Source organism: Phaeoacremonium minimum (genome assembly GCF_000392275.1).
Source record: "Phaeoacremonium minimum UCRPA7 unplaced genomic scaffold PA7_03_scaffold_500, whole genome shotgun sequence".
Taxonomy (NCBI): domain Eukaryota; kingdom Fungi; phylum Ascomycota; class Sordariomycetes; order Togniniales; family Togniniaceae; genus Phaeoacremonium; species Phaeoacremonium minimum.
In genome coordinates, this window is record NW_006921402.1 from 150,360 (window position 1) to 177,115 (window position 26,756).

Consider the following 26,756-nt stretch of genomic DNA (forward strand, 5'->3'; position numbering starts at 1 on the left):
GAATGTACAACGCCCTCACTGGAATCGGTGGAGGAGGGCAACTCGACAGCACTACCCAAGCCAAGTCCCATATTGCTCTCGCTTCAATCAGTGCTGCTGGAAATTTATTCATTGCTCCTATCATTACCAATCAGATTGGGCCAAAATGGACCTTGTTCATTGGAGGGTTGCCTTACGTGTTGTACGCTGGCTCCCTACTATGCTACTCTCACACCGAAAATCAAGGCTTTGTCGTCGGTGCGGGAGGAGTTCTCGGCATTGGAGCTTCACTCCTCTGGATTGCTCAAGGGGGCATTATGACAGGCTACCCCCTTCCAAGCCAGCAGGGTCGGTCTATCGGAGTCTTTTGGTTTATTTTCAAGTGAGTCTTCTATCCACTGCGTCAAGGCAACATGGAAGGTCAGGAGCAGGCTGACTCTAGGTGTTCTAGTCTTGGCGGGTTTCTCGGCTCCATCATCTCGTTTGGTATGAACTTTGATTCTCAATCAGGCACCATAACCGACGGTACTTACATCGCTTTCATGTGTATAATGGCTGCTGGTTGTTGCTGTGCCTTATTTCTCTTGAAGCCGCACAACGTAATTCGAGAGGATGGCACTCGAGCCGGCGTCCCAACCAAACCGCCAGTATGGCACGAATTCCTAGCCACGCTCAAAGTCTTGACTAGGTGGGAGGCAATCGCATTGATTCCATTTTGGTTTTCCGCAAATTGTAAGTGAACATCAATGACTGACATTGCCAAATGGAACAACAGCTAACCTGTCCGTGAGATTTCTATAATTACCAACAAAATTCGGTTAACGGTAAACTGTTTACAATTCGAACTCGCTCATTCAATGGAGGAATGTACTGGTTAGCACAAATGGTTTCAAGCTTCATCTTTGGAGCATTCCTGGACAATAAGCGCATGAATCGACGCTCTCGCGCCATATGGGGTTACATGTTGTCCGGCCTAATGGCCATCATTGTGTGGGGAGGCGGTTTGGGACTTCAGCTTCGAAGAGCCCCGACCGGCAACTACTATCAGTTACGCGAAATGGATCTGATCGAGTCGGGGACTAAGTACGCAGGCCCTTTCTTGCTCTATTTTGCATACGGCGCTTTTGATGCAGTCTGGCAGACTCTTTGCTATTGGACATTGGCCTATCTTGCAGACGAATCTCCCGAGCAGGCTGCACGATACGTTGGTGCTTTCAAAGCCTTCGAAGCAATGGGAAGTGCGATTGCCTCTAAGGTGAACTCCAGCGGCACCAACTTTAATACCGAGTTCGGTCTCAATTGCGGGTTCCTATTTCTTGGATGGTTGTGTGCCCTACCAGTTGTCTTTAGAGTCAAGGAGCCTCGCACTGAGACGGCAATTGTTGAGGGAATCGAAAGTCAGGATTATGCGAAGGGTGACGGCGCAGTTAGGACCTCTATCACCAAGGACGTGCTCCAAACGTGCTGAGAGGACAAGCTGTGTAATCTTTGGGGCCGTTTGTTGCCAGTATTTTCGAATGTTGGTGTTTTTCAAAGCTCACGTGGGAAACTTTTAGGTATGAGTGTTCAAATATCCTGTCACTGCAATATTAATCTCATGCGAGCAATGCAACCTATACTCGAAATGGCAATACTGCCCTCGTTAGAATTATCGTGGCGGATTTGAAAAAAAGAAACGGAAAGCCTAGTCTGTTATGAAGTAAATTTTGAATCGTCCTTGTTATTGAAAGAAATAGAATTGCTTCCGGCCACCGTCACCTCACTCTAGATGTCTCATTGTGTGATTTTGAGTAAGTCAGGGGCCAAATGCCAGGGTGGCGCATCATCAAGAACCATTGAAATTGTCAATGTTTCGAGTGGCCGGTGGACAGCCAGATTGGCGCCACTGACCAATCACACCGACCCACGACTCTCAATTAGGAAATAGCACTTTAGATATCTGATCAACAGAAAAGACGCGTTTGATGTACACGTGAACCAACAGTCAAACAGTAGAACCGGCCCAATGTCATGATTTATTTCCTTCAAAATACTTTTCTGTCACGGTGACCTCCCTTGTTATCCTGGGCCGAGAAGCTACAGCAATATATCGCTGACATTCGACGAACGCGACCTTCATATGAAAGAATCCGTACAGCAAGCGTCGCTATCACTATGCTCTATCGTCACCTGTAGGCCCTTAGCACTCAGTGGCCGCTTGCTAATAATCACACTTCAGTTAAAGAATATGACAAATTCAAGGCTACTAGGATGGCCGGAAGTCCTGATACAGTTACGACTTTTATTTCGTCATTACACTTCCAGCTCCTTCAGATACGGAGAGCGATATTGTAGCGGTAAATTGAAAATTGCAAGTTTATGACAGTAAATATAAGTCATTATTTGTATTCTAAGCATATATCATGTGTATGGGATATAGCAAGACCAAGGTACTTTGAGTGTATTTGTCCGGCCCGTCGTCCTCAACGAGGAGTGTAGTCGACGACAGGTGTCATGCCGACCTTGGGCAGATTCCCGTCGTCATCCTCACGCAGACCATAGAATACTCGTGTGGAGTCAATGTCGGACTGTTGGAGCTCCGGTGGCTCGTTTCGGTAGTTCATCACGGAGTACTCGTCAGGTTTACCTAGTCGAACGGCTCCGTGACCCTCTGTATGCATGTCGGAGGGAACGTCTCCAATTGCAAATTCATGTCGAAGACCCAAGACGTGTCCCAACTCATGGGTGAAGACCTTCCACACTACAACGAGTATTAGTGAGGTGGCCCGGTGGAGGGAGAAAGAAAGAATAGAATGGTAGACAAGCTTAGGGCTGACTTACTGTTGTTCTTCCAGTTCTTGTTAAACCCATAAGTATAGACAAATACGTAGTTGAGATCATTCGAGTTTGGGAAGAAAGCGGATGCTAGGACCGTTCCTTGAGAGCCGCCGTGGCAGAGGACAAAAGTTGCATCCTTCGCCAGAGGCACCCATTCGAAAGTCACGCCAACATTGGCACTGTTCCACTTCTCTGCAGCTATTGCAAGGTGTTCGGCAGCATGGTCAGCATCTTCTTGACTATTGAAACCAGCTCTCCAAGCAGCCCATTTAATCACCGAGCCGGGCACCCAACGAGGGCACTCGGCCGCAAGTCCAACGACGATATCCGAAGGGCCGTTTCTGAGATTGCGTGGGATGGGTGTCTGCGTGATGCATATGGGTTTCTCATGAACCTCTGGCGCATCAAGGGGCGCCTTGACTTCAACGGGTTCAATGGTCTCGAGAGCTGACTCGCCGAGAGTCTGCTCGACGGCATCCAACAGTATATCTTTGGTGGAAGGACCAACTGAAGCCATATTGCCGATTGAATGAGGAAACGTTCCGCACCAGTCTAGTGGTAGAGTAGCCAGGATTAAGTCTTCAAAGTGATGTTCAAGGACAATGATTTTTCTAGCGATGCTAGAGGAATAGAATTTGTGTTGAGAAGCACCGTCTTATATAGGGGGAGATGACTCTAGCACCCCCAGTGTCAACTGTCTGCGCAAGTCGCAATCTTTGCTTTGAGGCAATGTTGTGTCGGGCTACTTGATTCCATGTCTCTCCTTTACATTACGAACATGGAGTGGTCATAGTGCTCCAGACTTGATGCTGGCCCCGCCGAGACTCTTGGGCTCCTCATCGGAAATCTTGCGGCTGGCTGAACACTCTTCAAAGCATAGATCGGCATTGAAAGCTATGCTAGTCGACGCCATAGCGCTATAGTGTACTCAAACTCCAATCCGATTTGTTAATTGTCGATTTCTGATACGTCGTTGTCCGTGAGACTGTGAATGGGCGGTCAGCAGACGGCGACGCGGCGTCTCGACTTGTGAGAGCTGAAGAAGTCGGTGTTCGGACCAAGACATTCAGCTTCACTTGGCCGAGTTTCTTTTTCGTCGATAACTGATTAGCCCACTTCAGGATATTGAATGCACTGCAGTCCAGACCATTCCAGGCGCAGCTCAGCCATCTGGGGACTTTTGTAGGGGTTGGTAAGTGCGCGTTTCTGTCTGTGCGGCCCCTGTTATCAAAACACTCATGACAAGACTGAATAGTACGGACTACGGAATGAGGTGTCCTTCAACACTTCTTCAGCATCTTTCCTGCATGTCTAGTATGCGAGGCTTTGTCGTTCTGGAAGCCAGGCCACACGCTAGAGAAGGTTTCCCCGTCGATCGAACGGTGCTTTCTCCAGCTATTAGATGCAGACTTCTGTAATACCTCCTAATATGGATTAGCAGGCGGGATGTGCCTAGAACTGCGGCTAGATCCGCGGACTAGTCTTGTTAGTTCAACTGGAGCAACGCCCCTAAATGCCGATCCACGAAACTGGTGGGTTTTGGAGACAAAGAAGGGCAACTATTGAGAGCTTCAGCTGCACCGGGGATCGCCGAATAAGCTGGACTCGCCGCGTATGCGATGATGAATTCATGGCACGTGGTCCGTAGCCAAGCTGAGATAGTACCGGTTCTTGCTCCTGAATAGGATGAATTAAATTCTAGAAGCGAGTCTAGGGGAACCGGAATCCAGCCACATCACACAAGGTTTTGCTGAGATCATGTAGCTGATTGAGACACATCACCTCGAGCAGAACGATAGAGGCATCAGTTTCTGTATGTATCACTAGTTTACATCCCAAGATGCTGCTATTGATTTCTCATTCACCGCCAAAGGAACATAGTAGCTTTTGAATGACCAAACATGATGGTTCTAGACCACGTTCTACATCCGCCGCTTCGACGTTGACTACAAAATGATTGCATCTCCGAGTGTGTGAACTCCCCAGGCTGAGATTAATATCTCGTATCTCACTTCACCTAGTTCTATATTCAAATTATTCGAAACTTTCAATATGGGCAAGACCTCACTTGACTTTCTTTTCACCGACAAGAAGGCGTTTAAGCCAACTCGGGACTGGGCTGAGCTCATTCGCTCCGGGAAGGACAAGTATGCCAATTGTCGCGTCGTCTCTTTCACCCGTGTGAAGAACCTTGACTCCAAATGGAAACATGAATATCTTCAATTCATTGTAGAAGAAGAAACCGGGAAGGAGCGGGCGCGTGTCTATGCCGAACGAGGCAACGAAAAGGATCTTGACTGGGTGACTGTTGGTCCAGCTGAGACCACAGAGACTGGTAGCCGTAGTGACGATGATTTGCCACTACCGCTGGCGTCGTTGATCTTCGGTGGAAAATCTGGACAGGATGTCACTCAGCGCCCAACAGTGCTGGAAATTGCTGAGATCCTAGCAGCTACAACGATCATCGGCGGTGCGTACGAATTCTACGGACACAGTTGCTTCTGGTATGCATATACTGCATATGACGCAATCAAGCGACAGTTTGGCAAGTTTGCTACGGAAAAGGCGTGGAGATGGCTTGACATTGGGGGTGCTGGCAACGCCGGCGTCAAGGATGCCATAGGATTGGGCTGGCCTTTCCTTTTCAAGTTCTACTACGTCGTGAGTATGCTTTATAACACCGGGTCAAAACTATTACTAAGCCTGACGTAGGGTGATGCAAAGAAATTCAAGGAAGAGAGGGAGACCAACATGGCATTTTTCGGCGATGAGCGTCGTCAGATCGTAGACGCCAATGATATTGTCAACCAGGTGGCGTCCAACCTAAATACCGATGGATATCGATCCACCTACATTGATGCACTGCGAGCTCAGGGGATTGAACTGTCCGAGGTAGAGGTAAGCTTGATCGTCTGGGCAAGTGACCGAGGTTGAAGCTAACACAACCAGATCAATCGACTCGTTCAAACAAGCGAACAGAAGGCCAAGGACCAGGCCGACGACAACGCCAATTGGGCCAAGGAGGTACGCATACTTCTTCAAACTTCCCAACCACGATACTAATCAGTGAGGGCTATACGCTAATTCATGTGCCTAGTTTGATAATTTGAGCCAAACTTTGATCCAGCGAGTATCAGCGGACCCCGATGCCAACAAATATGCCAAGTACTACGAAGACTTCACGATCCCATCCGAAATGATCCCGCAAGAACTGAGTGAGATGCCGACAGCCGAGAAGATGGAAAGTGCGTTGGAGGAGACTGCACAAGCCCTGAAAGTTGTTGTTGGTCGCATTTTGTTGGAAGCTCAAAAGGAGCATGGACCCTAAGTATTAAGGTAGAGGAGGAGCAATGAATATGACACTATTCCAGTCTCACCGACTACAGTCACAAGTAGAAGTACCTCAATAAGTATATGCCAATTATAAGTATCTGAACTACCCAGAAAACGCTTGTTTGCAAACACAAAGTCCCGCAAATTCATAACTCCTATTTTTGAACGTTTACGCTCCCGACATCATTGGATTTCGGTAATCAAAGCTCCATCTTTGACTGGGTGTCATTCGTGCTCTTCTTCGCTGAGGCCTGTTGGGATTTGATTTTCCGTACTTGAAACGTGCCGGCAGCAGCGGGATGAAGGCCGGCATATCCAGTTCCATACATGACATAGTCATGGACAGGCGCTATTCCACCCTGGAAGTAAGAGTCCAGGATGACCTCCGCCACGACCTGACCAGTGTGCTTGTTCAGAGCAACTAGGCTGCCGGGGCCAACGGGGAAAGGCGAGGTGCCGTTGATGGCACCTGTGGAGCCCGTGAGTACTATGTCGTTCGCAACAGAGGGAGTTACGAGTGACATGGTGTCCCGCGGAGAGGCAGTCTGCCAGATGATCTGGCCATCTTTGAGCCTAGCAGCTCCAAATGCGCTGTTGGAAATGGTCGTCTTGCCATCACCGCCGGGGAGCGTATAGTTCTTGCGCTCGCTATTCACAGCAGTGTAATAGATTGCCTGATCGTCCACTGCCATGCCCCAGATGAGACCACCTTCGAAGCCGTCTGGAGATGTGACGGTTGCCCAGAGAAGTGTCCCCGATGTCGCACTCATACCGTATAGATTCCCATTCTTTTGTCCAACCACAACAATGTCGAGCCCGTCGGGAGTGTATTCCGAGCCAAGAACGAAAGTAGGAGCCATGCCAAAATCCGCGTCGGGGCCAGGCGTATCGGGGCATTGCTCTGTATTTCCAGTCGGTGGGAAAAGAACACCGTCCAAGCACGCCACATTCCACGCATCCAGGGGGCTCAGCTGTCGCACCCAGTTGATTCTGCCTGTGTCCAGGTCATGTGCGAGGACGGCCTCCTGGAACACGTTGCGAGGCAGACATGGATCAGTTGTGAGCCCTTGCTGGATCACTGTAATGTTTGCAGTTGCATTTTGGCACTGCTCAAAAGCGTCTGGAAGCTGGTACGTATTCCCCGTTGCAATGAAGACCTGGTTCCGGATAGGGTCAATGGCAGGCTGAGATCCCCAAATCGCTGAGCCGCTGAAGTTGACACCAGAAGGAATCATTGCTTGTGTCCATACAAGACGTAACCTGCCGTGGCGTAAAGTGGCCGCGTTCATGGTGCCGATGAACGAACAGCATGGGTAGTCCTCGATCAAATCCGCGGCACCTTCCTCTAGGCTCGAAACCCCATAGTAGATCTTGCCCTTATACACGGTTGGTGACTGTGTAAGACTAGCGAACGGATGATCACTCAGCTGCAGTGAGTCAATGAGTTTTCCATTTGATTTGTCCAAAGTCAGAACCAGTGCGTGGGCAAGTGTCCCGATATATAGGACGTTGCCATCAGCAGCCGGGGTAGATCTCGAGATTGGAACGACAATGCCTAGTTGTATAGGATCCAGAGGCTTGTACTTGAGAATTATCTTTGTGATATTCGTCTCCCATAACACTTTGCATCGTTGATAATCCAGAGCCACAAGGAGTCCACTCCATGTAGGATAGTAAGCAACTCCGTCTTGGATTAGGGGTGCCGCGCTAACTCCAGGATTGTATTGCTGCTCGCAAACAAGCTCCAGAGACTCCACATTCGTCGAGCTCACAATGGCATCGGGTGCAGCCCACCGGTTGTTGTACAAGTCAGCTCCCCAGCCAAGCCAGCCGCCGGTGCGACTGGGTGGCGGTTGAGAGTCTGGAACCTGAAAAGAAGGAAACGCCTCCTCGAATTCTAGATACTGTGGAACGTGCTTGTGAGACCCGCCATGGAACCATCCTTGGTGGGATCCATAGTCGTAGAAATAGTGGGCAAATGTCCAGCTGGCGGCGATTGTGAAAAATGGTGTTGACAAGAGCCAGACCATTTTGTCAAATTGTGCAATAGGGCTGTTTGTCTATACCAGGAGCTATAGTTACGACATAACTAAGAAACAGTCCCCATTCGCCAAAGAGGGACATAGCATATATATGCATACGTTGTGGCATACCTCGAATGTCGAGCCAGATGACCTGCTTACAACTTGGATTCGTCAGGATTAGGGAGCATTTCAGCCCCTTACCACCCCTCTGGATTGAGAGGAGCCTGAACATGAAGACTGTTTGCCGATGAGCGTTCGTCAAGGGTCTTGTGGACAGTCAGCATTCAACGGCGCGCGCTGCAACCCTACGTCAGCGAGATGCAGCCATCACGAACTGTTAGATGGCTAAGCCTTCCCCCGCGTGTAACCCACGGGGGTCCTTATGAGACTCTAAAGATGTTCGTCAGGCTGACTCCTACTCTGGCGGGAGACTATTGCTTTGTGACTGGGCGTTAGGAATCATGATTCGCTGACGCACTTGGTCCCTAGAATCTGACCACGAAAGTCATGGGATGTGATCCAGGATTGCACCCTTAGTGCTGCGAGAGGCTGTTAAACTATCCATATAAGCTGACTTCAGCCCTCCCTTTCAGCCACTAAGCTCGCAGTCACCGTTTCCCCAAACGGGACACACAAATAGCAAATATAATCCATGTCGGTCCAGTATGCAGACAGACCCAGGGTATCTGACGGGCCAGTCCGAGGTGTGTAGCATGATGAGTGAACCTCCATAGTTTAGCTCATCATGCATCAATCTCAGATCTAGCAGGCCCTCCCGCCATCGGCTTGGCGATAAGGTTCGCACGGGAGTACCCCTTGAAGAGAGACTTGCATTTTGAACTCGACTAGCACCGAGGCTCATCTAGTCTACCGTAACAGGGCATATGCCGGCTCTTGCCCTTGATCGCCAGATGACGACCGGCTATCGGCCAACGGGCGGTGGCTCGAGACATCGATGTGCTTTCGCAAACGAACGGATGCCTCCTCGATTGTATCATCGTCGAGCTCGCAATGGAGCGGCTATTCAGACGAGGAGATCGGACAGCATTGGCTCCCTATCGCGGGACTCGGCGGGCCGAGAACCCACCTGCCTCGTCTGAGAGCACTGCCTGTTGCGCAGATGATGGACATGACCTAGAAGAATGCAGGCCAGCCAACGAACGGGTTCGGATTTGTAGCGCGATCTTGACGTTGCAGGCCTTCAGGATTCAGTAATGCGCTCCAGTCAGATCACCCGACGGGAGCAGGCGATGCTGGACTAACCACGAGCTTTTAGGCGGGGCATGCACCAAGAGCGAATGCCAATGTCTCCAAATTACCCCGCCGTGCCCCACTGTCGATGAAAGTTCGCAGCTCCAAATGACTGTCTTAAATAGCCTGAATGCGCTGGTAGCTGCTGCTTCCGTTGTCCATGTTACCGATGGTTTGATGTTGCTCGCAAGTCCTTTCTCTTTCTTTCCATCTTTCTGAGAGCTTCGATCCAGTTGGCTGTTATTGTCACTGTATTTCGCAAGACATTTCAGAAGTAAATACCTGTTCTAGCGACTACTATCCAGGCTCTAAGAGGCATCGACGTCACCAGGTGGGTGGGATACGACAGGAGACTCTTCAGATCGCAAAACATGGCCGACGCACCGTTCGCCTTCCTGCCTCTCGGCGCTATAATCCAGAGCTTCGTGGTCGACGGCACGAACATCGTCCAGGGATTTCCTACGACCGAGCTTTACCAATCTCACAACAGCCCCTTCTTCGGTGAGACCATCGGCCGTGTCGCAAACCGCATCAAGAATGCAAGGATCGACTCCTTGAACGGAAAGTCGTATGCGCTGGCCGCTAACAACGGGCCGAACAACCTACACGGTGGCAACGTCGGCTGGGGTAAGAAGATATGGGCTGGCCCGACACCTGTTGGACTGCGCGATATCCCGGGGGTCGAGAGTTTACAGGGAGGAGAGAGCGTCACGTTCACCTTGAAGAGCGAAGATGGGGAGGAGGGATTCCCCGGAACTGTGGAAGCCAAGGTCACCTACACCACAGGAACCCAGACCATAAACGGCAAGGAGGCGGTCGTGTTGGGCATTGAGTACGAGGCTCAGTTGACAGGTGGCGCAGAGGAGACGGCCATCAACATGACGAATCACTCGTGAGTTTCCACAAAGTTACGCACATATAGCTGAATAATCGCGATTGACGACTCGTAGGTACTTCAACCTGACCGGCGGCCCCTCGATTGCCGGCACAGAGGTTGAGATTGTCACCAACTCATACCTCCCTGTCGATGACGGCGGTATTCCCACCGGCGGTCCCCAGCCCTTTAGCAAGTTTGAAGGCAAGAAGCCCTTCACCTTGGGACCTCAGGACCCGGATATCGACGACTGCTTCGTTGTCAACGAGGATCCGAGCAGTGTTCCCTTGGACACCAGGAAGTCAACCTTGACCAGATTGGTTTCGGCTTTCAGCCCCGATTCCAAAATCCATCTCGAAGTCCACAGCACTGAGCCTGCCTTCCAATTCTATACCGGCAAGTACATCGACGTCCCAGAAGTAGCCGGTGTCTCGGCACGAGGGGCTCGTAGTGGTTTCTGCGTGGAGCCTAGCCGATACGTCAACGCCATCAATGTTCCAGAATGGAAGAACATGATGCTTCTTAAGAAGGGTGAGACTTATGGGTGTCGTGTTGTCTATAAGGGTTGGAAGGAGTAGATGAAAAACTGGGGTATCATAAATCTGTAAAATTGACACTTTGAGAAGAATATCTATTCTAAGTGCTCAAACATCCTCCAAATCTGCATCCGGATCCCCATCAAGGCTACCCTTTGCCGAGTCAGCAGCCTTGGCTCCTTGTTTTTTGTAGAGACCAGCAAGGAAGTCGCTTGTGCTAGCTTCATCGATGCTCTTATCGTCTCGTTTTCTGAGAAACCTGGGGAATCTCAGACTCAGGCCGCGCTCGTCGCTGACAAGTCCAATTGCGGCCGTGTAAGTCGGGCTCAGAGTGATGTCGGCGAACGCCATCTCCCATACTTCTTGCGGCTCGAACCACACGTCTGGCTCTGGCCCAGAATATTCCACAAAGCTCGGTTTCTGCGACCGAGTGTTCTGTCTTTCGCCGTCCTCGCCATCGTCATAGAATTCCCGGTTTGCTTTGTAAAATGCATCAGTAAAGCCTGACATGCACTTCGTGACAACATCCAAGGATCCGGTCTCCTCGTTACGGCATGCCATCAAAATGGGCGACCACCATTTGGCTTTTCGGCCTTGGCCGTGCCAACCCGCAACTGGTATCAAATCCAAGGTGTCAAAGGCTGAGTGGTAGTCCTTCTTAACTTTCAGCCAAGAGTCAAGGCGCTTATCGGGCTCATATGTTGGAAGCAGGGGCTTTCGCCGTGTTTTCTTCTTCTCCTCTCCGTTAGTATCTGATGTCTTCTTCTTCTTGCCTTTGGGCTTAACGTCGACTTTCGTGAGAGTAAGCTTTTCCGTCTCATCCCTATTCTGTTCCTGCTCATCGCCTTGGTAGATCAAATCGGGAAGGTTGTCTAAAATCTTCACCATAATGCCTTCACACTTCATATCGGTTGCTTGTTTGAAGAAATCTGAAACGGTCTCAGAGTCTTCAGATGTTGCATCTATGCTTTTCACCCATGTGAATTGATACGGCACCTCTGTAAATAATGATCGGAGGAGCTCACGGCGTTCTCGAAAAGGTCGATCCAGAAGGGGTTGGCCATTCAGGTACATCAAGTCAAAAGCAAACATGCAGACGTCGATGGTAACACTGCCAATAGCGACATCCTTTCTGGCCCTGTTAGCAAGGGTTTGGAAAGTCTTCAGGTCGCCGTTTTGCCTATCCACCGCCACAACTTCGCCTTCCATGATGAAACTACCAACACCATCGTCACGGATCTTAGGCATCAAGGCGACGAGATCTGGATACTTGTCCGTCATGACTTCGAGATGCCGAGAGAAAATTGTGACCTTGCCTTTTTCATCACAATGTATCTGAGCTCTCTGGCCATCGTACTTGAATTCGCATGCAAAGTCTCGACCTTGAAGCTTTGTAAGCATCTCCGTCAGATCTCGAGTAATACTACCAAGCATTGGACGAAGTGGAATGTGCATGGTAAGCCCGCAACGGAGAAGGAGCTCGTCCGAAATGCCGATCTCCAGTAGGACAGGCACAAGGTCATTATAGTTTGGTCGCCTGGCGAAACAAGCCTTCACAATCTCTTCCGCCTTCTGATAGACCTCAGCAAGCTCCTCCTTTTTCAGAGAAGATAGCTCTTGTTGGCTTCTGACAGGAAAGTCTGCATCCGCCGGTCGCGACAGAAGAAATGCTCGGGACAATGCAATGAGCATGGTCGTCTTGACGGCACCAATCCGAAGATGCTGACACAGTGTCCGTACAATGTATCTACTCTCCTCGCCACCACGAGCATCCTGTAGCAAGCGATCCACGATGCTCTGCTTGTGCTGTACACTTCCTTGGCCTTGGCTATGTGCGATCTTGACCAAGGACTGGTAGACTCCTTTGATTGTGAGGGGCTTTGGTTTCCGTAGGGTAAAGCTCTGCTTCTTCTTGGCCTCAAATGCTACATCTCCAGGATCACCGTATTTGTCATAAATTGTTTTCAATGCACGTCCATCGAGCCCGCAGACCTGCTTGAGGGCTTTCGAAATTGCCGAACCACCCAATCCTAATTCAAGAGAGATATACGGCGGAGAAATGGCATTGGTAGCTAGCCATACTGCCGGAAGCAAGCTGGATGGGTCGGCCTCGATCAATACCCGAACACAGTTGACCAGAGTGTCGACGATCTTGATGCGACTCTGTGTACTGCTTACAAGGACAAAACATCTCGTTAGGAGAGCATACGAAGCGTTCCCTCCTTCCGCTTCCCAGGCTTGTCTGAGCTGTGGAGCGTATTTTGACGGTTCAAATACTAGAGGGCTCTCATCTAGTGGAATCGAGGCAGACGTTGTGTCCTCCACGGAGGCGACGGACTGCAAAGACAGCGTGTTCGCCAATTTGGGCGTCGTTGCTGCCGGCGATGGACTGAAAGTGCTGGCAGGACGTTTTGGAGTTACTGCTGGTGAGGCGTTGGTGACATCTGGCTGCGGTACATCCACATCGTCAATCCGCTCGAACTGACCCCCAGATTGTGCTGACGCCGCCTCCTGATTCCAATCGGCCTGGAGCTTCCTCGCCAGCTCCTCGTCAGTCAGCTCGAGCCCTGGTGTCTGTTCTGCACCCAAAGTTTGCACAGGCGTCGGGGAAATTCTCGTCTGTTTCTGCTTCGCGAAAAAGTACTCCAAGCCTTTGGTCTGAGGCTGACTGGAGTCGCCGTTTAGTTTCCGCTTCTTCGCTGGGCTAGCCATTTCGTTGCCGTCCCCTGAGCGCGGTGCTGATATTCAGACCTGCAAACTATCCCAATATTGACCTCCCATGTTGATAGAATGAGCCTTCAAACCTGACTCAATTGAACCCTCACTTTTCCAACCGCAACTGTCCGTTGAATGGTGATGTCACCCGAGTCGCGCCCATTCAATACGCGTAGGCTAGCGAGCACGGACCATCAAACGCCACTTTCTCGCGGTCTCATCTGAGACGGAACTGCACTTTCGCCGGCTCACCGAGAGCTAGACCTAACTCAGCCAAGTGCTTCACACAACGGCGGGCTTCGAAATCGCAGGCAGCCCCACCATCAAAAGTTGTCACTGGGACGATCACGACGACGACCTCGCCTCTCAAAGCGATATCCCACCACAGATTGCCCATCATGAACGGCGAGGACCCCCAAGAGCGACCGGACTACGTCACCAGCATCATAAATGGCCTGGAAAGATATAACCCCGAGGCGGTAGGCACACTCGAGACCTACCTCCAGCAGCAATGCGAACAGAGATTCTGCGACAGCAATGCAAATCGCACACTGCTGAAGTTGTGAGTTGCGAATTCCTCTCTATTGTGCTCATCCTGTTTTCCGATGTTCTCTGATGATCAGTTAACGTTTCCTATTACCTGAGTCGTTTTTCGTGGTTTTATCGATCTCGATTGCGAATGAAGTCACCTATTAGTGATATCTGAATTTCCATCATCTTTGCCTTCGCTTTATCACGCTTGCGCCTTATGTTTAGGGCCCATGTGCTAACGTTGTTCGACATCAGGTACCAGCTCAACCCTGATAGAATCAAGGATGAAGTTATCACCAATATCCTCGTCAAGGCTATGACGCAGTTCCCCTCCTCACAGTTCAACCTCGCCATGCATCTTATCAATCCATCCTCCTTCTCCGCGACGTCAGAGCTTTCCGAGGCAGTGAGCAAACTTCGCGCCCTGAACCTCCAACTCGAGGGTGCGCAGTACGCCCGATTCTGGGCTACACTCGACTCCGACGATCTCTACGCCGATCTCACCACCGATATTGATGGTTTCGAGGAGATGGTGCGCCTACGGATCGCTCAGCTCGTATCGCAGGCTTTCCGGGAAATTGAGCTACCTGTCCTAGAGCAGTGGCTGGGTATGGAGGGAGATGCCGTCAAGAAATTTGTGTCGGAGACATGTGGCTGGAAGATCGATGGCACAACAGTATTGATCCCCAAGAACCCGGAGAACGAGGCGAAGAAGGCAGAGATCAGGGAGGATGTAAACGTGGACATGTTTGCAAGAGTCATCCGGAGATCATGGGAGGAGGCTGCTTAAGAATATCCAGCGGTTTCTTTGGACACTGAAGGTCCTGACGAGAGCCTCGGGCAGGAAATGGCAGGGTGATAAGGTTAGCATTTAGGGGGCAAAATCCTCGGCGTTCTTTGGGACTTGTTCAACTTCAATTTGTTGGAGAAGTTTATAGTCGCATTTTCCGTGTCACGACATGGCGATTGATAGACAGAAATGGGATCATGATGACCTGATACATGCTCCCTGGCTTTGTGTGCTTTGAAAACTACGCTGCTGTCTATGACGCTCTATCTCTTCATCGTAAGTTCTTCCCACTGCACGCCAACCCATTCTTCTAGGTATCCGGGTTCTCCCTCGCCTGCACTTCTCTCCTGGCAATCCCGCTCACAAACTCCTACGATGATCGTTCCCCAGTCCATGCCCTCCAGTCCCTCCTCCTCAGCCTCCAACTCTGTAATTGCCTGGGGAGTCAGTTGCACCTCGAACACCCTGTTGGCACCACAGTTCCCGCACCTCGGGATGCCATTGGTACCAGCATCATGCAACCGCTTTCCAACCTCGTCTGCTTTCGAGTATAGAAGCGGCTGGCCACTAAATTCGTATCGAATACACTGCTCCGGGTTCTGTCCTACACGGTCGGCGAATTTCTGGAATGTACTATCCATCGTTGACTCAAATACGACCTTATCTTCTTTTCCAGAGCCAGAGGACGGTCCCCCTTCATCAAGATCCATTGTTGTGGTCGCTTGAGGAGGAGGGAGCGGTATGGGGTCGAGGGTCTCGTACTCGGCATCGGAGAGATACATGACGGGATATGACTGCGGTTGGTCTGACTCGGACGGCCACGGTTCTGGAGGAGGGGGAGGTCCATGGGTCTGCTGTGGATTGTTTAGAGACAGTGTCTCAGCGAAAGTCTTTGGTAGATCCTTTACTGCTTCCTCGGTCTCCGTCTTGGATTCTGCAACCTTTGCTTGTGAGGAGGTAGAGTCAAAGGGGTTGGCACCGCCTGGGGATGGCGATTTTGCAAAAGGATTCGCGCCTGAAGATTTTGCGAATGGATTTACTGGAGCCGACCCTCCTGCGGCTGGCTTCACACCGAACAAGGCTTCTCCGAGACCCGACCTAGGATCAATCGGCTTCGATTCCTCCCTGGATGCCGTGACTGTATTCTTCTTCTCTTGCCGGGCTGTTGAACCCGGTGCTACTCGTAGACCTCGCAGCGCTCGTATGCTTCCCTCTCTTCTCCGGCACGACTTGCGACGGCAGGAGAAAACATACAATCGTCTCTCGTGGCCGGGGAATCGCTCTGGTAGTTCGCCGTTCAGTTGCAAAATCAGAACCATAAGGTCTTTGCAGATCTTGCATCTCGCGAGAGCAGCTGAAGGAGCTTTCTCGGCGTCGAGCCAATCCTAATCTACCGTTAATTACAAGGCGAAGAGTGAATGGCGGGGCATCTCATACCGGTTTACCACCTAGCCGGCTTGTAGTTTCGCCTTTGGATTCCTTTGACGCATATCCTAGAAGGACATCGGTCTCAGTGAAGTCCTCGTTCTCTTCTATCGAGTCGTCGCTATCGTAGGAAGCCATGGCTGTCGCTGTAGAGAGGTTGTTGCTCTCAAAAAGTCGCCAATGTGGGGTTAAATTTTTTGGATATCGACTTTTTGGTGGGGCATTTTGCTCCCAGCATCACCGTCACTGTTAGGCACCGTACACTTAATATCACCACGCACTATACAAAGAATCCATGATCTCATTCAAATCTATTATGTGAACGCCTTTTTTGTGCGCAGATAACTCTTACAGTGGTATCTCACATTTTCCTGGCCTTTACTCCTCAGGTCCGTCCATCCCTGGTCCTGGTCCACCTTGCCTGCCCATCTGGCGAGCCTTCAGCAACTCATCGCATAGCAGTAGGTTTGATGCAATGCCGGAACTGGAGGCAATGCAGTTTCTCAAAACACGGAATGAGTCGTACACGCCCTCCAGTGTAGGGTCCATGGGCTGTCCCGTGGACAGATCCAATCCGACAACATTCCCATCGGCATGCTCATCTTGCAGGGCGGCAACTGTATGCATTGATTAGTACATAACATTCATCAAGATGTGAGAAAGTACACTTACGAGCATCCTGGATGTCGTGGCCAGCGTTCGCAGCAAGAGTCTTGGGAATGATCAACAGAGCATCAGCAAATGCTTCAACTCCCCACTTCGCCTTGCCCTTAACCGTCTTCGCGAAAGCATCGCTCTTTAGGTGTGTAGCAGCAGCAACCTGGAAAGCACCACCGCCTGGAACCACGCTCTTGTCCACAATCATGTTGTAAACACTTCGTAGTCCATCTCGTACAGCGTCGGTAATCTGAGTGATGGTGTGCGCATTCGGTCCCTTGATAAGAAGGGTCACAGACTTGGGGTCCTTGACATCCTCCACGAAAGTGTACTTCTCCTCGCCGAGTTGCTGCTCATAGACTAGGCCAGCCCATCCCAGAATATCGGGAGACATGTCGTCAACACTATTCTGGGCAATACCTCCGCAAATAAGCTGTAATCTCTCCATGTTCCTTCTCTTCGCTCTTCGGAGTGCCAGAATGCCATTCTTTGCCAGCACATCCAGTGACAGGGGATCAATGCCCTTCTGGTTGATGATGACAAAGTTCTTTTTCGGATCATTGCCACAAACCTCCTTCTTGAGCTCCACAATCTTCTTTAACTTTGCATCAACGAATCTCCGCTCGCTCTCGACCAGCTTGTCCCGCTGCTCAGCACTAGAGTAGAAGAATCCAGAGTTGATTTCAGACTTTTCGTACTCCAAGCTGACGTTGAGAGTAAGGATGTAAGCATTCTCGACACGTTTAGGCATGTCTGGATGCCTAGCGCCGTGATCCAACGCCAAACCCTTGATAAGCTGTGTTTCGGAAGCGGTCCGATGTTGCATCTTCATGATCTCCACCATGTGTAGGTCGGGCTTCGCCGGAGCTTCATAGATGGCTAGGACGGCATCCACGATATCCGGCGTGAGCTTACTTGCGAGAGTTGCATTCAGCTTCGTAGCGAGAGATGTCCGGGCGACGTTTAGGAGGAGTTCTCGGTCCACTTCTTTAGGCAGCTTGAACTGGTCGAGGAACTTAAGAGTCTCGTTCTTCGCAATCTCGAAGCCATCGGTGATGATTCGGGGGTGTAGACCCTCTGAAATATATCGGTCGGCTTGCTTTAGCAGTTCGCCGATGAGGAGCACTGCCGAGGTTGTTCCATCTCCGCAAATGTCATCTTGTGCGGTAGCCGCTCTCGCGATCATGACAGCGGTAGGATTCTGTATCTGCATCTCCCGTAGTAGAACATTACCGTCTTTCGTAAGCTTGATTTGTCCGGCGCCATCCACCAACCTATTACCACATTTAGCATGAAAGGACCGCAGCGAGATGGAAGGGGGAATACAGCATACATTTTGATAGTACCCAGAGGGCCCAGGTTTGACTTCAAGACATCCTGCAAGCCTTCACCAGCACTGATGTTGACCTTCAGAGCTTCACCCCGCCGCTGTCGCCACGGTTAGTCTGCGTTTAGCCACCTGCTCGCACGGGACTGTCCTTACTCTTGACTCGGCCTTCGGGTTGAGGAGCTGCGCAGCAGACATGATTGCTCACTGCAGCTGTCGGATATGTGTTGCGGTGTTTTAAAGCACCGTGTGTCGCCAGGCAGTTATCGGTCGCTGTCGTGGTATTGAGTGGGTGTCTAATCCAGTCTCCGCTACTTGAACTTTTTTTGTGCTGCCTCGAGGCACGGGGCAGGCTGCGGGATGAGGTACAGCTGGCGCACCTGCAGGGGTCGACGTGAGCTTTGGCCAATGGGATGCTAGCTAGTGTCTACTTCCCCTCCCACCTCGGTCAGCTGGTAGACTCGGTAGATTCCATCTCACAACCTAAAGTGCCCTCACTGACGCAACGCTGAATAGGGATTGCCCATGTGTCGCCGCGGTTATCTCATTTGTGGTCAGACATGGGCAGAGCCTCCCTTCATGAAACGTCATGATATCGCCCAGATTCATGCGTTTGACATGATTATTCGCTTTCACATTTGCCATTATATCCAAATTGCACGCTGAGTAGCAATACAACATGAAGATGAAACTGAGTAGCCTTGCTGGGTGTGTGGTGGCGGCCGCCGCTTCAGCCGTGGGATCTGACAGTGCCGATGTTAAACAAGTTGCCATCATTGGTCAGTATCTTTCATCTCAACGCCTCCCTCACTCTTTGCACTGGTGGAATGCGAAAGAAGTGATGTGTAATAGAGAGCCTTGCCATCTCTACCTATCAGACGGTCGAGAGCAAGCCTCTTGCGAGCTTCTTCAGGTAATGGGTGTCAACCAGTGTTAGCCTTCAACATGCTGCCGGCAGCATCTCAAATTCTGGTGACCGAGGACACCCCCAGGGTCGTTTTAGGTTTTGCGCTCACTATTCAACGATAGTACGTGTCAGCTGACGATATTTCCAGGTGCTGGCGCCGCAGGTGCTTCGACAGCGTACTATTTACAGAAGTATGCTGAGCGTGATGGTGTTGCTGTCAACATTACAATATTTGAGAAAACGGATCATATTGGCGGACGCACACTGACTGTCAACCCATATGACAATCCCCACGAAGCAGTAGAGCTCGGCGCTTCCATCTTTGTTGAGCAGAACTTTATTCTCTATAATGCCAGCCAGGAATTTGAGTTACCGCTCAGGGATCCCTACGGAAAGGGTGCCGATTCGCTTGTCATTATTTGGGACGGCGAGAAGATTGTCTTCGAACAATCTGAAGACAGCTGGCAATGGTGGGATCTCACCAAGCTTTTTTGGCGTTATGGGCTGGCTCCTTACCGAACGAAGAAGTTAGTAGGAGCGGCTCAAACAAAATTCCACAAGCTGTATGAATCGCCTTATTTTCCTTTCAGGTCTCTAACAGCAAGGGCTTTCGAATTGGATCTCGCCAGCCTTACCGGACAGACAGGGGAACAGTACTTGGAGCAGAACAATGTTGGACAATCATTTGCTCACGAAATTATTCAAGCAGCTACTAGAGTGAATTACGCCACGAATCTAGGGAAAATCCACGGCCTCACCACATTAGTGTCTATGGCTCCTGAGGGTGCCGTTGCTGTTAGTGGAGGCAACTGGCGGATCTTCGACCGAATGGTCAAGAATACGGGAGCTGCATTATATCTGAATACATCCGTATCTTCGATAACCCTCGACGGTAAGCAGGCCAATGCTGCCGAGGCCAAGTACTTGATCAGCACACGACCAACCGATAAGGAAGATGCGAATGAAGAGACAGACGTCATCGCTTTCGATGACGTGGTCATCGCAACACCGTATCAGTTCAGCAATATCAAGACAGCTGGCGACATCATCAAGACTGCCATCGACGAGATACCCTATGTGCGATTGCACGTCACCATATTCGCCTCTCCTTTCCAAATGAGCCCAGACTTCTTCAGCCTGGATGACAAAGCCAAGATCCCTACAAGCGTTCTCACCACGCTCGCAGATGACGACGATGCTAGCTCGGGAGCCAATGGCTCAGGCAAGGCAGGCTTTTTCTCCATCAGCAGCCTACGCACGATCGTCAATCCAGCCACTTTGCAAGAAGAATACTTGTACAAGATCTTCTCTCCCGAGAAGATCACCCCCGAATTCCTCTCACAGTTGCTTGGAGTTCCCGTACCAGACTCTTTCATCACGCCCCAGGAGAGTGGCGATGAGGGAGATACAGTGATATTACAGCCAATCTCATGGTACTATCCGCATGTATTCTTCTCATATCCTCAAGAACTTCCGCGCGTTACTTTTCAGGACCCTATCCTCCGCGAAGGCCTGTATTACACGTCCGGTATGGAGAGTTTCATCTCGACCATGGAGACGAGCGCTTTGATGGGGATGAACGTCGCGAGACTCATTGTGGACAACTGTCTTGGACTTAACACTGGAAATGCTGTCGATAAGGAGCAGGCACGGCCCTCTCCACAAAAGGGGAAGCAGAGCATCTTGGCTGGCGTGCAAGAAGATGAGCTGTGAAGGAGCAACTAGCTCGAGAACGTCATGAGAACAACTATAGAAGAATGAGAATTTGTTGTATTCCAATGACCTATTCAAAACTGAGCGGGGGGAATAACTTAGTGCCAGGGCTACTATCAAGGATTAGACTGCAAAAGAATACACTGAAATATTCACAGCACAAAAACAGGGTCTCGGGGACCCGGTGGGTGCACTTGTTGTATTGAGCGCCATATTATCCCCCCGATCCTGAATATGGCTTACCAATCTTCCCACGGGTATTTCTCACGATATGATGCACGCCTTCTCAGCTCCGCTGCTCCTTTCGCAGCGACACTGCTGCATTCCTCGCTGAAAATAGGTGGCACATACCCTAGATGATCCTTCATTGCTCCTCTTAAGTGTTCTATAAAGTTGCCATGGACCATTTGATCGCCCGTGACGATAATGAACTCTGGCTTCTCGACTGGGGATATGTGACCATGATTTCAAGTAAGGTCGTGTTAAGCCCCTGCCAATATTGGCCAGGGCTCGGGTACGTGCTCAAGGCGTCGGCCCCAAGACTGTAATTCTCTACGCGTCGATGAGGAGGTTCATACAGCTGGAACCCAGAATACAATACCGGCAGTGACATTGTGAGCGCGGAGCGAGTATAGTGCGCGGCGATGATGTACCTATCCGGGAAGTCTCGGTTCTCATCCCAACATCTGGTCTCGTTCTTGTAGTGCTCGCAAAGTCCAAAACCATACCCAACGAACGCGGTCGCACTTTCCCAGAACGCAGGGAAATCTGGAATTGAAGGCTTTACATGTTGAATGCCAGAATATTCAGAAACATCCTCCGCGTCTTCTTCGTAGAAGGCAATGAGATGAGTAATAGTGAGAGATCCACTGGAAATTTTGGACGCTGAACTTCAACTCGATTCTAGTGCGAAGTGTCTTGACCATGCTCCCTAAGACGCCTACTTCAAATGAGGCAGGGAGTCCAAGTTGCTTCAGAGCAGCTCTGGCCTTGACTCTTGGAAGATCCATGAAGTAATCGTCCAGACCATTATATGGCGGCCTTGTAACAAACAGAGCATTGATACATTAATAGTGCAACCATAAGGAACTGAACCTTACGCTAGGTGCCGCGAAGACTAAAGCGACAGTTTAGCTATGGTCCGACGATAGACACCATCGCCCTCAATGCTCCGAAATACGGTTTCCTGGGTACCATCGAGATGGTCAAATATGATCGCAGCCGCTGCATATGATGATTGAAGGCTGAAGCCCACACTGAAGTTGCCCGTATATCCTGATTTAGGCTTCGTTAATAGCATTATCTGGTTTTGATTCTTGTCCTGGGCTTCGCGGGAGCTTTCAAAAGAGAGATTGTAGGTGCAAATAGAAACAGAAACAGTATCAGAAGGAACCCATATGCTTTGATTCCCCGGACCGACGGGCTCACTACAAAAAGAACTGCAATAGCTGCAAGGCTTTGTGTATTACACATCTTCTTTTCTCGTGCAGTCACCTATTCGTTTAGCTTTGGAAGAAAAGCTAGGATTGCAAATTGCAAAAACGACCATCAAGCCGTTCCTGGGAAGAGAATAGGATGAAATATATGGCTCAGCATTGGGCGCCCGCTGATGTTGATTGTACAAGTGACCAATTGCGTGGCTAAATCGCAATTGAAACCAATCAAACACGACACTTTAGTTGCAAACAACATCCTTAAGCCTGGGCCATTTACTTAGCTAGTGTGGTCCATGCAATGATTGCATTTACGAACTTGAAGCAATGATAACTGTCGGCGGTTGGCATCCCCAAAGGGAATATTGCCTAACCTTTTTTCTTTCGGTGGCGCTCGAAGCCGGCCAATGAGCCCAACCCGACAATCTAAACCTTTTGATTTATCAGTTACGACTATCGGTGTTTAGCTCGTCCATCCCATGACTTCCAATAGACGAAAAAGTGTCTGTCAAGAATGGCTACTGGGTATGCCTCGTACTCTGAGAGTCAACAGACACTCATTGTCTTAGCAACAACACAATTTCACCAACGACACAGCTAACTCAGTGAGAAATGCTACGGCTTCCAAGACCGTGTAAGCCAATATCTGCAAAGAAGGCCGGTGGTTGGTTGATCAGCTGTATGATCAGACATCCATACTACAATCACGGGGTCACCAAAGGGAGTGCCTCATCACGTGCGTGTCACGTGCTGACTGCTGGTGGGATGAACGATGCCACTCTTAAGTGACTTGTCAGGTTAGCGTGTCATCCGATGTATCTCCACGGTGGATGAAGGTGCCTGATGAAAAGCTGGTGCATGTCTCAGTTTCTGTGGCGTGAATGGCTGTTTGCAACACAAAGCTTAAGATGTGGCAACTTTGGGCAACTTTGGGGGCGACGTGCACCGCCACACGACCGCTAGCTGGGCAAACCCAGGCTAACCGACCCCGCCATCCAAACATCTTTCAGAAACTCCTTTGTTATGACGCACATCGCTCTTTCCACCATCAGCCGGCTACGAGATCAGGCTCTGGACAGCTTCCCGCCTGCCATCTCTTCCTCCTTAAAAAAACGCGGTAACCCTCTCGCACTCCCGCTCTCTCCTTCCGACCACACATTCCAGATTACCGAAGCCCTCTCACGAACATCACGCGCTGCCAGCAGTCATCATGTTCGTGCTTCGAAATGGTAAGTTTTGCCCCGCATGATAACAGCCCCACGATAGCTCCCCGGCAACAGCGAAAATTCGCAGTGAAAGTCAACAAACGGCCTTGAGCTCGCCACCCACGTCTTTCTTCCCATCGTCGGCATTATGCATTACTGATACGTGACTAACGTGATTTTTTATAGTTAGCAAGCTCATCTTCGGAGGAGGCGGCCAGGAGTCGATGATCGAGTTGCCCCAAGGACAACTGTACCTTGTCAGACCTTTGTCACCAAAAGGATACTCCGAACTTATCTTCAAAGACGCAGCCGCCCGAATCCGCAAGACTGCCCAGGACTTTCAGTACCAGCTCGTGGTGCAGCGTGTATATGAGGAGGGTGAGGAGGAACTGCTTGCGGAAGAGGAAGGTGAAGATGCTGCGATTGACGCACTTGCCTCCGACCGTGACGAAAAGACGTTCCTTCTCGACGAGGCGCTTGAATTCCGAGTCGAGAACAGAGAGGGCTCTGAGAAGGTTCTGTGTTGGAGAGATCTGAGCGGCGATACGGGGGATGTGTACGAATTCGTTTGCGATCACTCCATCCAACCCACCCAGGTGGACCAGTTCGAACTCGTTGCGAAGCAGTGCCAATACGAGCGGAAGTACAGGAAACCATTCACAACCGCGTCCGACGAAGATCTTCGCCAATTTGAGTTCGACGGCCAACCTATCCCACAGGCCAGCCCTCTACATTCACCAACACTCACGAGATCGATCGAATCCTCCGACTCCATGTTTCTGAGCAAGACTGCCCCAAACACGGGTGCAAAGCGGGACAAGATTCCCCCACAAGAACCCTTGGACAGCACACCGACTAGAAAAGGCAAGAATACACTCCCACCTAAGTCGGCTGCGCAACCCGAGGCTCGCGAGATTCTTGCTCTAGAAAATGCAGAACTCCATTTCTTCGATTTTCCTTCAGGTGCATTCGTCCAGCAGGATGCCTCAGTCACCGCAACGGTCTCCGAGGTTGGAACTTGGCAGTACTGGCTCCAGGTTGGCAGCAATGACCGTGACTGGCTAGGGATACCTGTTGTTGCTGATATCAACCCTGTTTTCAACTTCGAGTTCCTGTCATTCATCTTCAACCAGTTCTCAGATGACGGGTCAGCGTACTCTTGGCTTCTCCGCTTCAAAGACCAGGCGACTCTGGAACGGTTCCAAGAAGGTCTTCTGCGAGCTCTATGGGAGCAACTGAATGAGATCAAGTGGACCAAGATCAAGGAGCAAGAGCGAGACTACGTCACTGACGCCTTTGCGGATCTTGCTATGGAGGACGCTGACGCCAGAGAGGAAGAGCCGGAAGAAGAGATCATCGAGGAAGAAGAGGAAGAGGAGGACGATGACGCAGCTCGAAGTGAGAAGTACGACAGCGATGAGGAGCAGGATGATGTCGATGTCCTACCGAAAGACAAGGAGACAAATAAAGCTATTGCTGTTGGTTACAAGCACGACCGCTCGTTTGTTGTGCGAGGCTCGAAGATTGGAGTTTTCAAACATACACCCAATAACAAGCTCGAGTTTTCGACCAACATCAGCAAGGTTGAGACGCCTGGTGGGAAGCTTTTCACGCCAAAGAAGGTGATGCTTCACAACGAGGATAACAACATGATCCTTCAGAATGATACCGATCCGAACAAGCTATACCGCATGGATCTCGAATACGGCAAGGTTGTAGACGAATGGAAGGTTCATGACGATATTCCAGTGGTCACATTTGCTCCAGAGAACAAGTATGCCCAGATGACGCACGAACCAACCTTTTTGGGTATTAGCAGGAATGCTCTCTACAGAATTGATCCCCGTCTCGCCGGCAACAAACTTGTCGATTCCCAACTCAAGCAGTATGTGTCGAAGAACGACTTCAGTGCCGTCGCTACTACAGAGAAAGGTTACGTTGCGGTTGCATCCAACAAGGGAGACGTTCGCCTCTTTGACCGACTTGGCATCAATGCGAAGACACATATTCCAGCATTGGGCGAAGCAATTCTTGGTCTTGATGTTTCTGCTGACGGTCGCTGGGTGCTTGCCACTTGCCGAACTTACCTTCTCCTGATTGATGCGATGCAGAAGTCAGGCAAGAATGAGGGAAAGCTTGGCTTCGAAAAATCATTCGCTGCCGACTCCAAGCCTCAACCTCGCCGCCTCGCGCTCACGCCGGAGCACGTTGCGCAGTTCGCTTACGAGACTGGCAAAGGCGTTGCTTTCACACCAGCCAAATTCAACGTGGGTGAGGGCACCGAGGAGACTTCCATCATTACTGCTACCGGACCGTACGTCATTGAATGGAACCTGAAGAAGGTGCTTAGGGGCAACAAGGCACCATACATGATCAAGCGGTACACGGATGAGGTGAAGGCGGACGACTTCCGCTATGGTACGGACAAGAACGTCATTTATGCCCTGCCCCATGAAGTCAACATGCTGCCCCAGTCCAAGCTCAAGCGCCCGACGCGAGAATCGATCGCCGGAGAATTTGCTGGTGGACGACGAAGCACCAGTGGTGCCGGTCGCAGGACCTCAGGCCGTGTTGGGGGACTAGATAGTGGACGATACAAGCTCGGTAAGGACGATGTCGTCAACTCACCATATTAAGGGGGCAGGTTTTGTTTGGAGAAACACCTTGGGCATCTCTTACGGCGAGAGTGAGGATTTTGTAAGGCCCAAAGTGGCGGACAGGAAGACGAGAAGCAGCTGGTTGCTATTTTCGCTACCTACGTGTGTTGATGAGGGATAAAACAGAGAGGAGGAGTTAGGAATCACCGTCTCGTTTTGCGTGGGATTTGCTTTCTCATTTTTGATACCTCCCCTAGGCGAAGCCAATGGATTGTTAGCTTATGTAGATCATATGCTCATTTGCCCCTTTGTCTTCTTGGTCTTCCGTTTGACGCCGTGCGTAATCTCCTTTTTTCGCGATTGTAGTTGGTGCTTTAAGGGACCAGCCCTCTAGGGTCTTCGACGTTTTACAGCAGGTTGGGAAGGATTAGATAGATATCACATAGGCAGCCCCAACCGGATGCAGCAATTCTAATAATTGAACATTATGCTACTTTAACGATGTGTCAAAAAATGCCAATACTCCGGTGCTTGATTTGATTCGTGTCCCTTTGCAAATTCCATCCGTGAACCTGATCCCGTTTCCCATCGTGTGTGGCCCCACCCAGGCAGCGAAGCCACAACTCTCATGCTACAAAAGCA

General features: G+C 50.5%; 10 protein-coding genes across 10 annotated transcripts; 5 read left to right on the forward strand and 5 right to left on the reverse strand.

Moving 5' to 3' along the window:
* Window positions 1-2,441: 2,441 nt before the first annotated feature.
* Window positions 2,442-3,313, reverse strand: UCRPA7_7160 (putative matrix metalloproteinase-11 protein; the record flags this gene model as incomplete). Its single annotated transcript, XM_007919694.1, has 2 exons — window positions 2,442-2,719; window positions 2,800-3,313. 2 exons carry the CDS (start codon window positions 3,311-3,313, stop codon window positions 2,442-2,444), a joined length of 792 nt encoding a protein of 263 aa, XP_007917885.1.
* A 1,535-nt stretch (window positions 3,314-4,848) lies between these two features.
* UCRPA7_7161 (hypothetical protein) lies at window positions 4,849-6,124 on the forward strand (the record flags this gene model as incomplete). The annotated part of the gene is made up of 4 exons (XM_007919695.1): window positions 4,849-5,457; window positions 5,509-5,694; window positions 5,776-5,820; window positions 5,894-6,124. 4 exons carry the CDS (start codon window positions 4,849-4,851, stop codon window positions 6,122-6,124), a joined length of 1,071 nt encoding a protein of 356 aa, XP_007917886.1.
* Window positions 6,125-6,329: 205 nt separating this feature from the next.
* Window positions 6,330-8,159, reverse strand: UCRPA7_7162 (putative quinohemoprotein ethanol dehydrogenase type-1 protein; the record flags this gene model as incomplete). Its single annotated transcript, XM_007919696.1, has 1 exon — window positions 6,330-8,159. The coding sequence occupies one exon, from the start codon at window positions 8,157-8,159 to the stop codon at window positions 6,330-6,332; it is 1,830 nt and encodes a 609-aa protein (XP_007917887.1).
* A 1,616-nt stretch (window positions 8,160-9,775) lies between these two features.
* Window positions 9,776-10,856, forward strand: UCRPA7_7163 (putative aldose 1-epimerase protein; the record flags this gene model as incomplete). The annotated part of the gene is made up of 2 exons (XM_007919697.1): window positions 9,776-10,296; window positions 10,355-10,856. The coding sequence occupies 2 exons, from the start codon at window positions 9,776-9,778 to the stop codon at window positions 10,854-10,856; spliced, it is 1,023 nt and encodes a 340-aa protein (XP_007917888.1).
* Window positions 10,857-10,922: 66 nt separating this feature from the next.
* UCRPA7_7164 (putative dna ligase 1 protein) lies at window positions 10,923-13,526 on the reverse strand (the record flags this gene model as incomplete). The annotated part of the gene is made up of 1 exon (XM_007919698.1): window positions 10,923-13,526. The coding sequence occupies one exon, from the start codon at window positions 13,524-13,526 to the stop codon at window positions 10,923-10,925; it is 2,604 nt and encodes an 867-aa protein (XP_007917889.1).
* A 401-nt stretch (window positions 13,527-13,927) lies between these two features.
* Window positions 13,928-14,850, forward strand: UCRPA7_7165 (putative eukaryotic translation initiation factor 3 subunit protein; the record flags this gene model as incomplete). Its single annotated transcript, XM_007919699.1, has 2 exons — window positions 13,928-14,091; window positions 14,316-14,850. 2 exons carry the CDS (start codon window positions 13,928-13,930, stop codon window positions 14,848-14,850), a joined length of 699 nt encoding a protein of 232 aa, XP_007917890.1.
* Window positions 14,851-15,113: 263 nt separating this feature from the next.
* Window positions 15,114-16,413, reverse strand: UCRPA7_7166 (putative pdcd2_c domain-containing protein; the record flags this gene model as incomplete). Its single annotated transcript, XM_007919700.1, has 3 exons — window positions 15,114-15,948; window positions 16,105-16,235; window positions 16,288-16,413. The coding sequence occupies 3 exons, from the start codon at window positions 16,411-16,413 to the stop codon at window positions 15,114-15,116; spliced, it is 1,092 nt and encodes a 363-aa protein (XP_007917891.1).
* Window positions 16,414-16,653: 240 nt separating this feature from the next.
* On the reverse strand, window positions 16,654-18,457 carry UCRPA7_7167 (putative t-complex protein 1 subunit zeta protein; the record flags this gene model as incomplete). The annotated part of the gene is made up of 4 exons (XM_007919701.1): window positions 16,654-16,892; window positions 16,948-18,206; window positions 18,266-18,360; window positions 18,416-18,457. 4 exons carry the CDS (start codon window positions 18,455-18,457, stop codon window positions 16,654-16,656), a joined length of 1,635 nt encoding a protein of 544 aa, XP_007917892.1.
* A 747-nt stretch (window positions 18,458-19,204) lies between these two features.
* On the forward strand, window positions 19,205-20,879 carry UCRPA7_7168 (putative prenylcysteine oxidase protein; the record flags this gene model as incomplete). Its single annotated transcript, XM_007919702.1, has 2 exons — window positions 19,205-19,262; window positions 19,315-20,879. 2 exons carry the CDS (start codon window positions 19,205-19,207, stop codon window positions 20,877-20,879), a joined length of 1,623 nt encoding a protein of 540 aa, XP_007917893.1.
* Window positions 20,880-23,522: 2,643 nt separating this feature from the next.
* UCRPA7_7169 (putative vacuolar import and degradation protein 27 protein) lies at window positions 23,523-26,153 on the forward strand (the record flags this gene model as incomplete). Its single annotated transcript, XM_007919703.1, has 2 exons — window positions 23,523-23,541; window positions 23,704-26,153. The coding sequence occupies 2 exons, from the start codon at window positions 23,523-23,525 to the stop codon at window positions 26,151-26,153; spliced, it is 2,469 nt and encodes an 822-aa protein (XP_007917894.1).
* Between the last annotated feature and the right edge of the window lie 603 nt (window positions 26,154-26,756).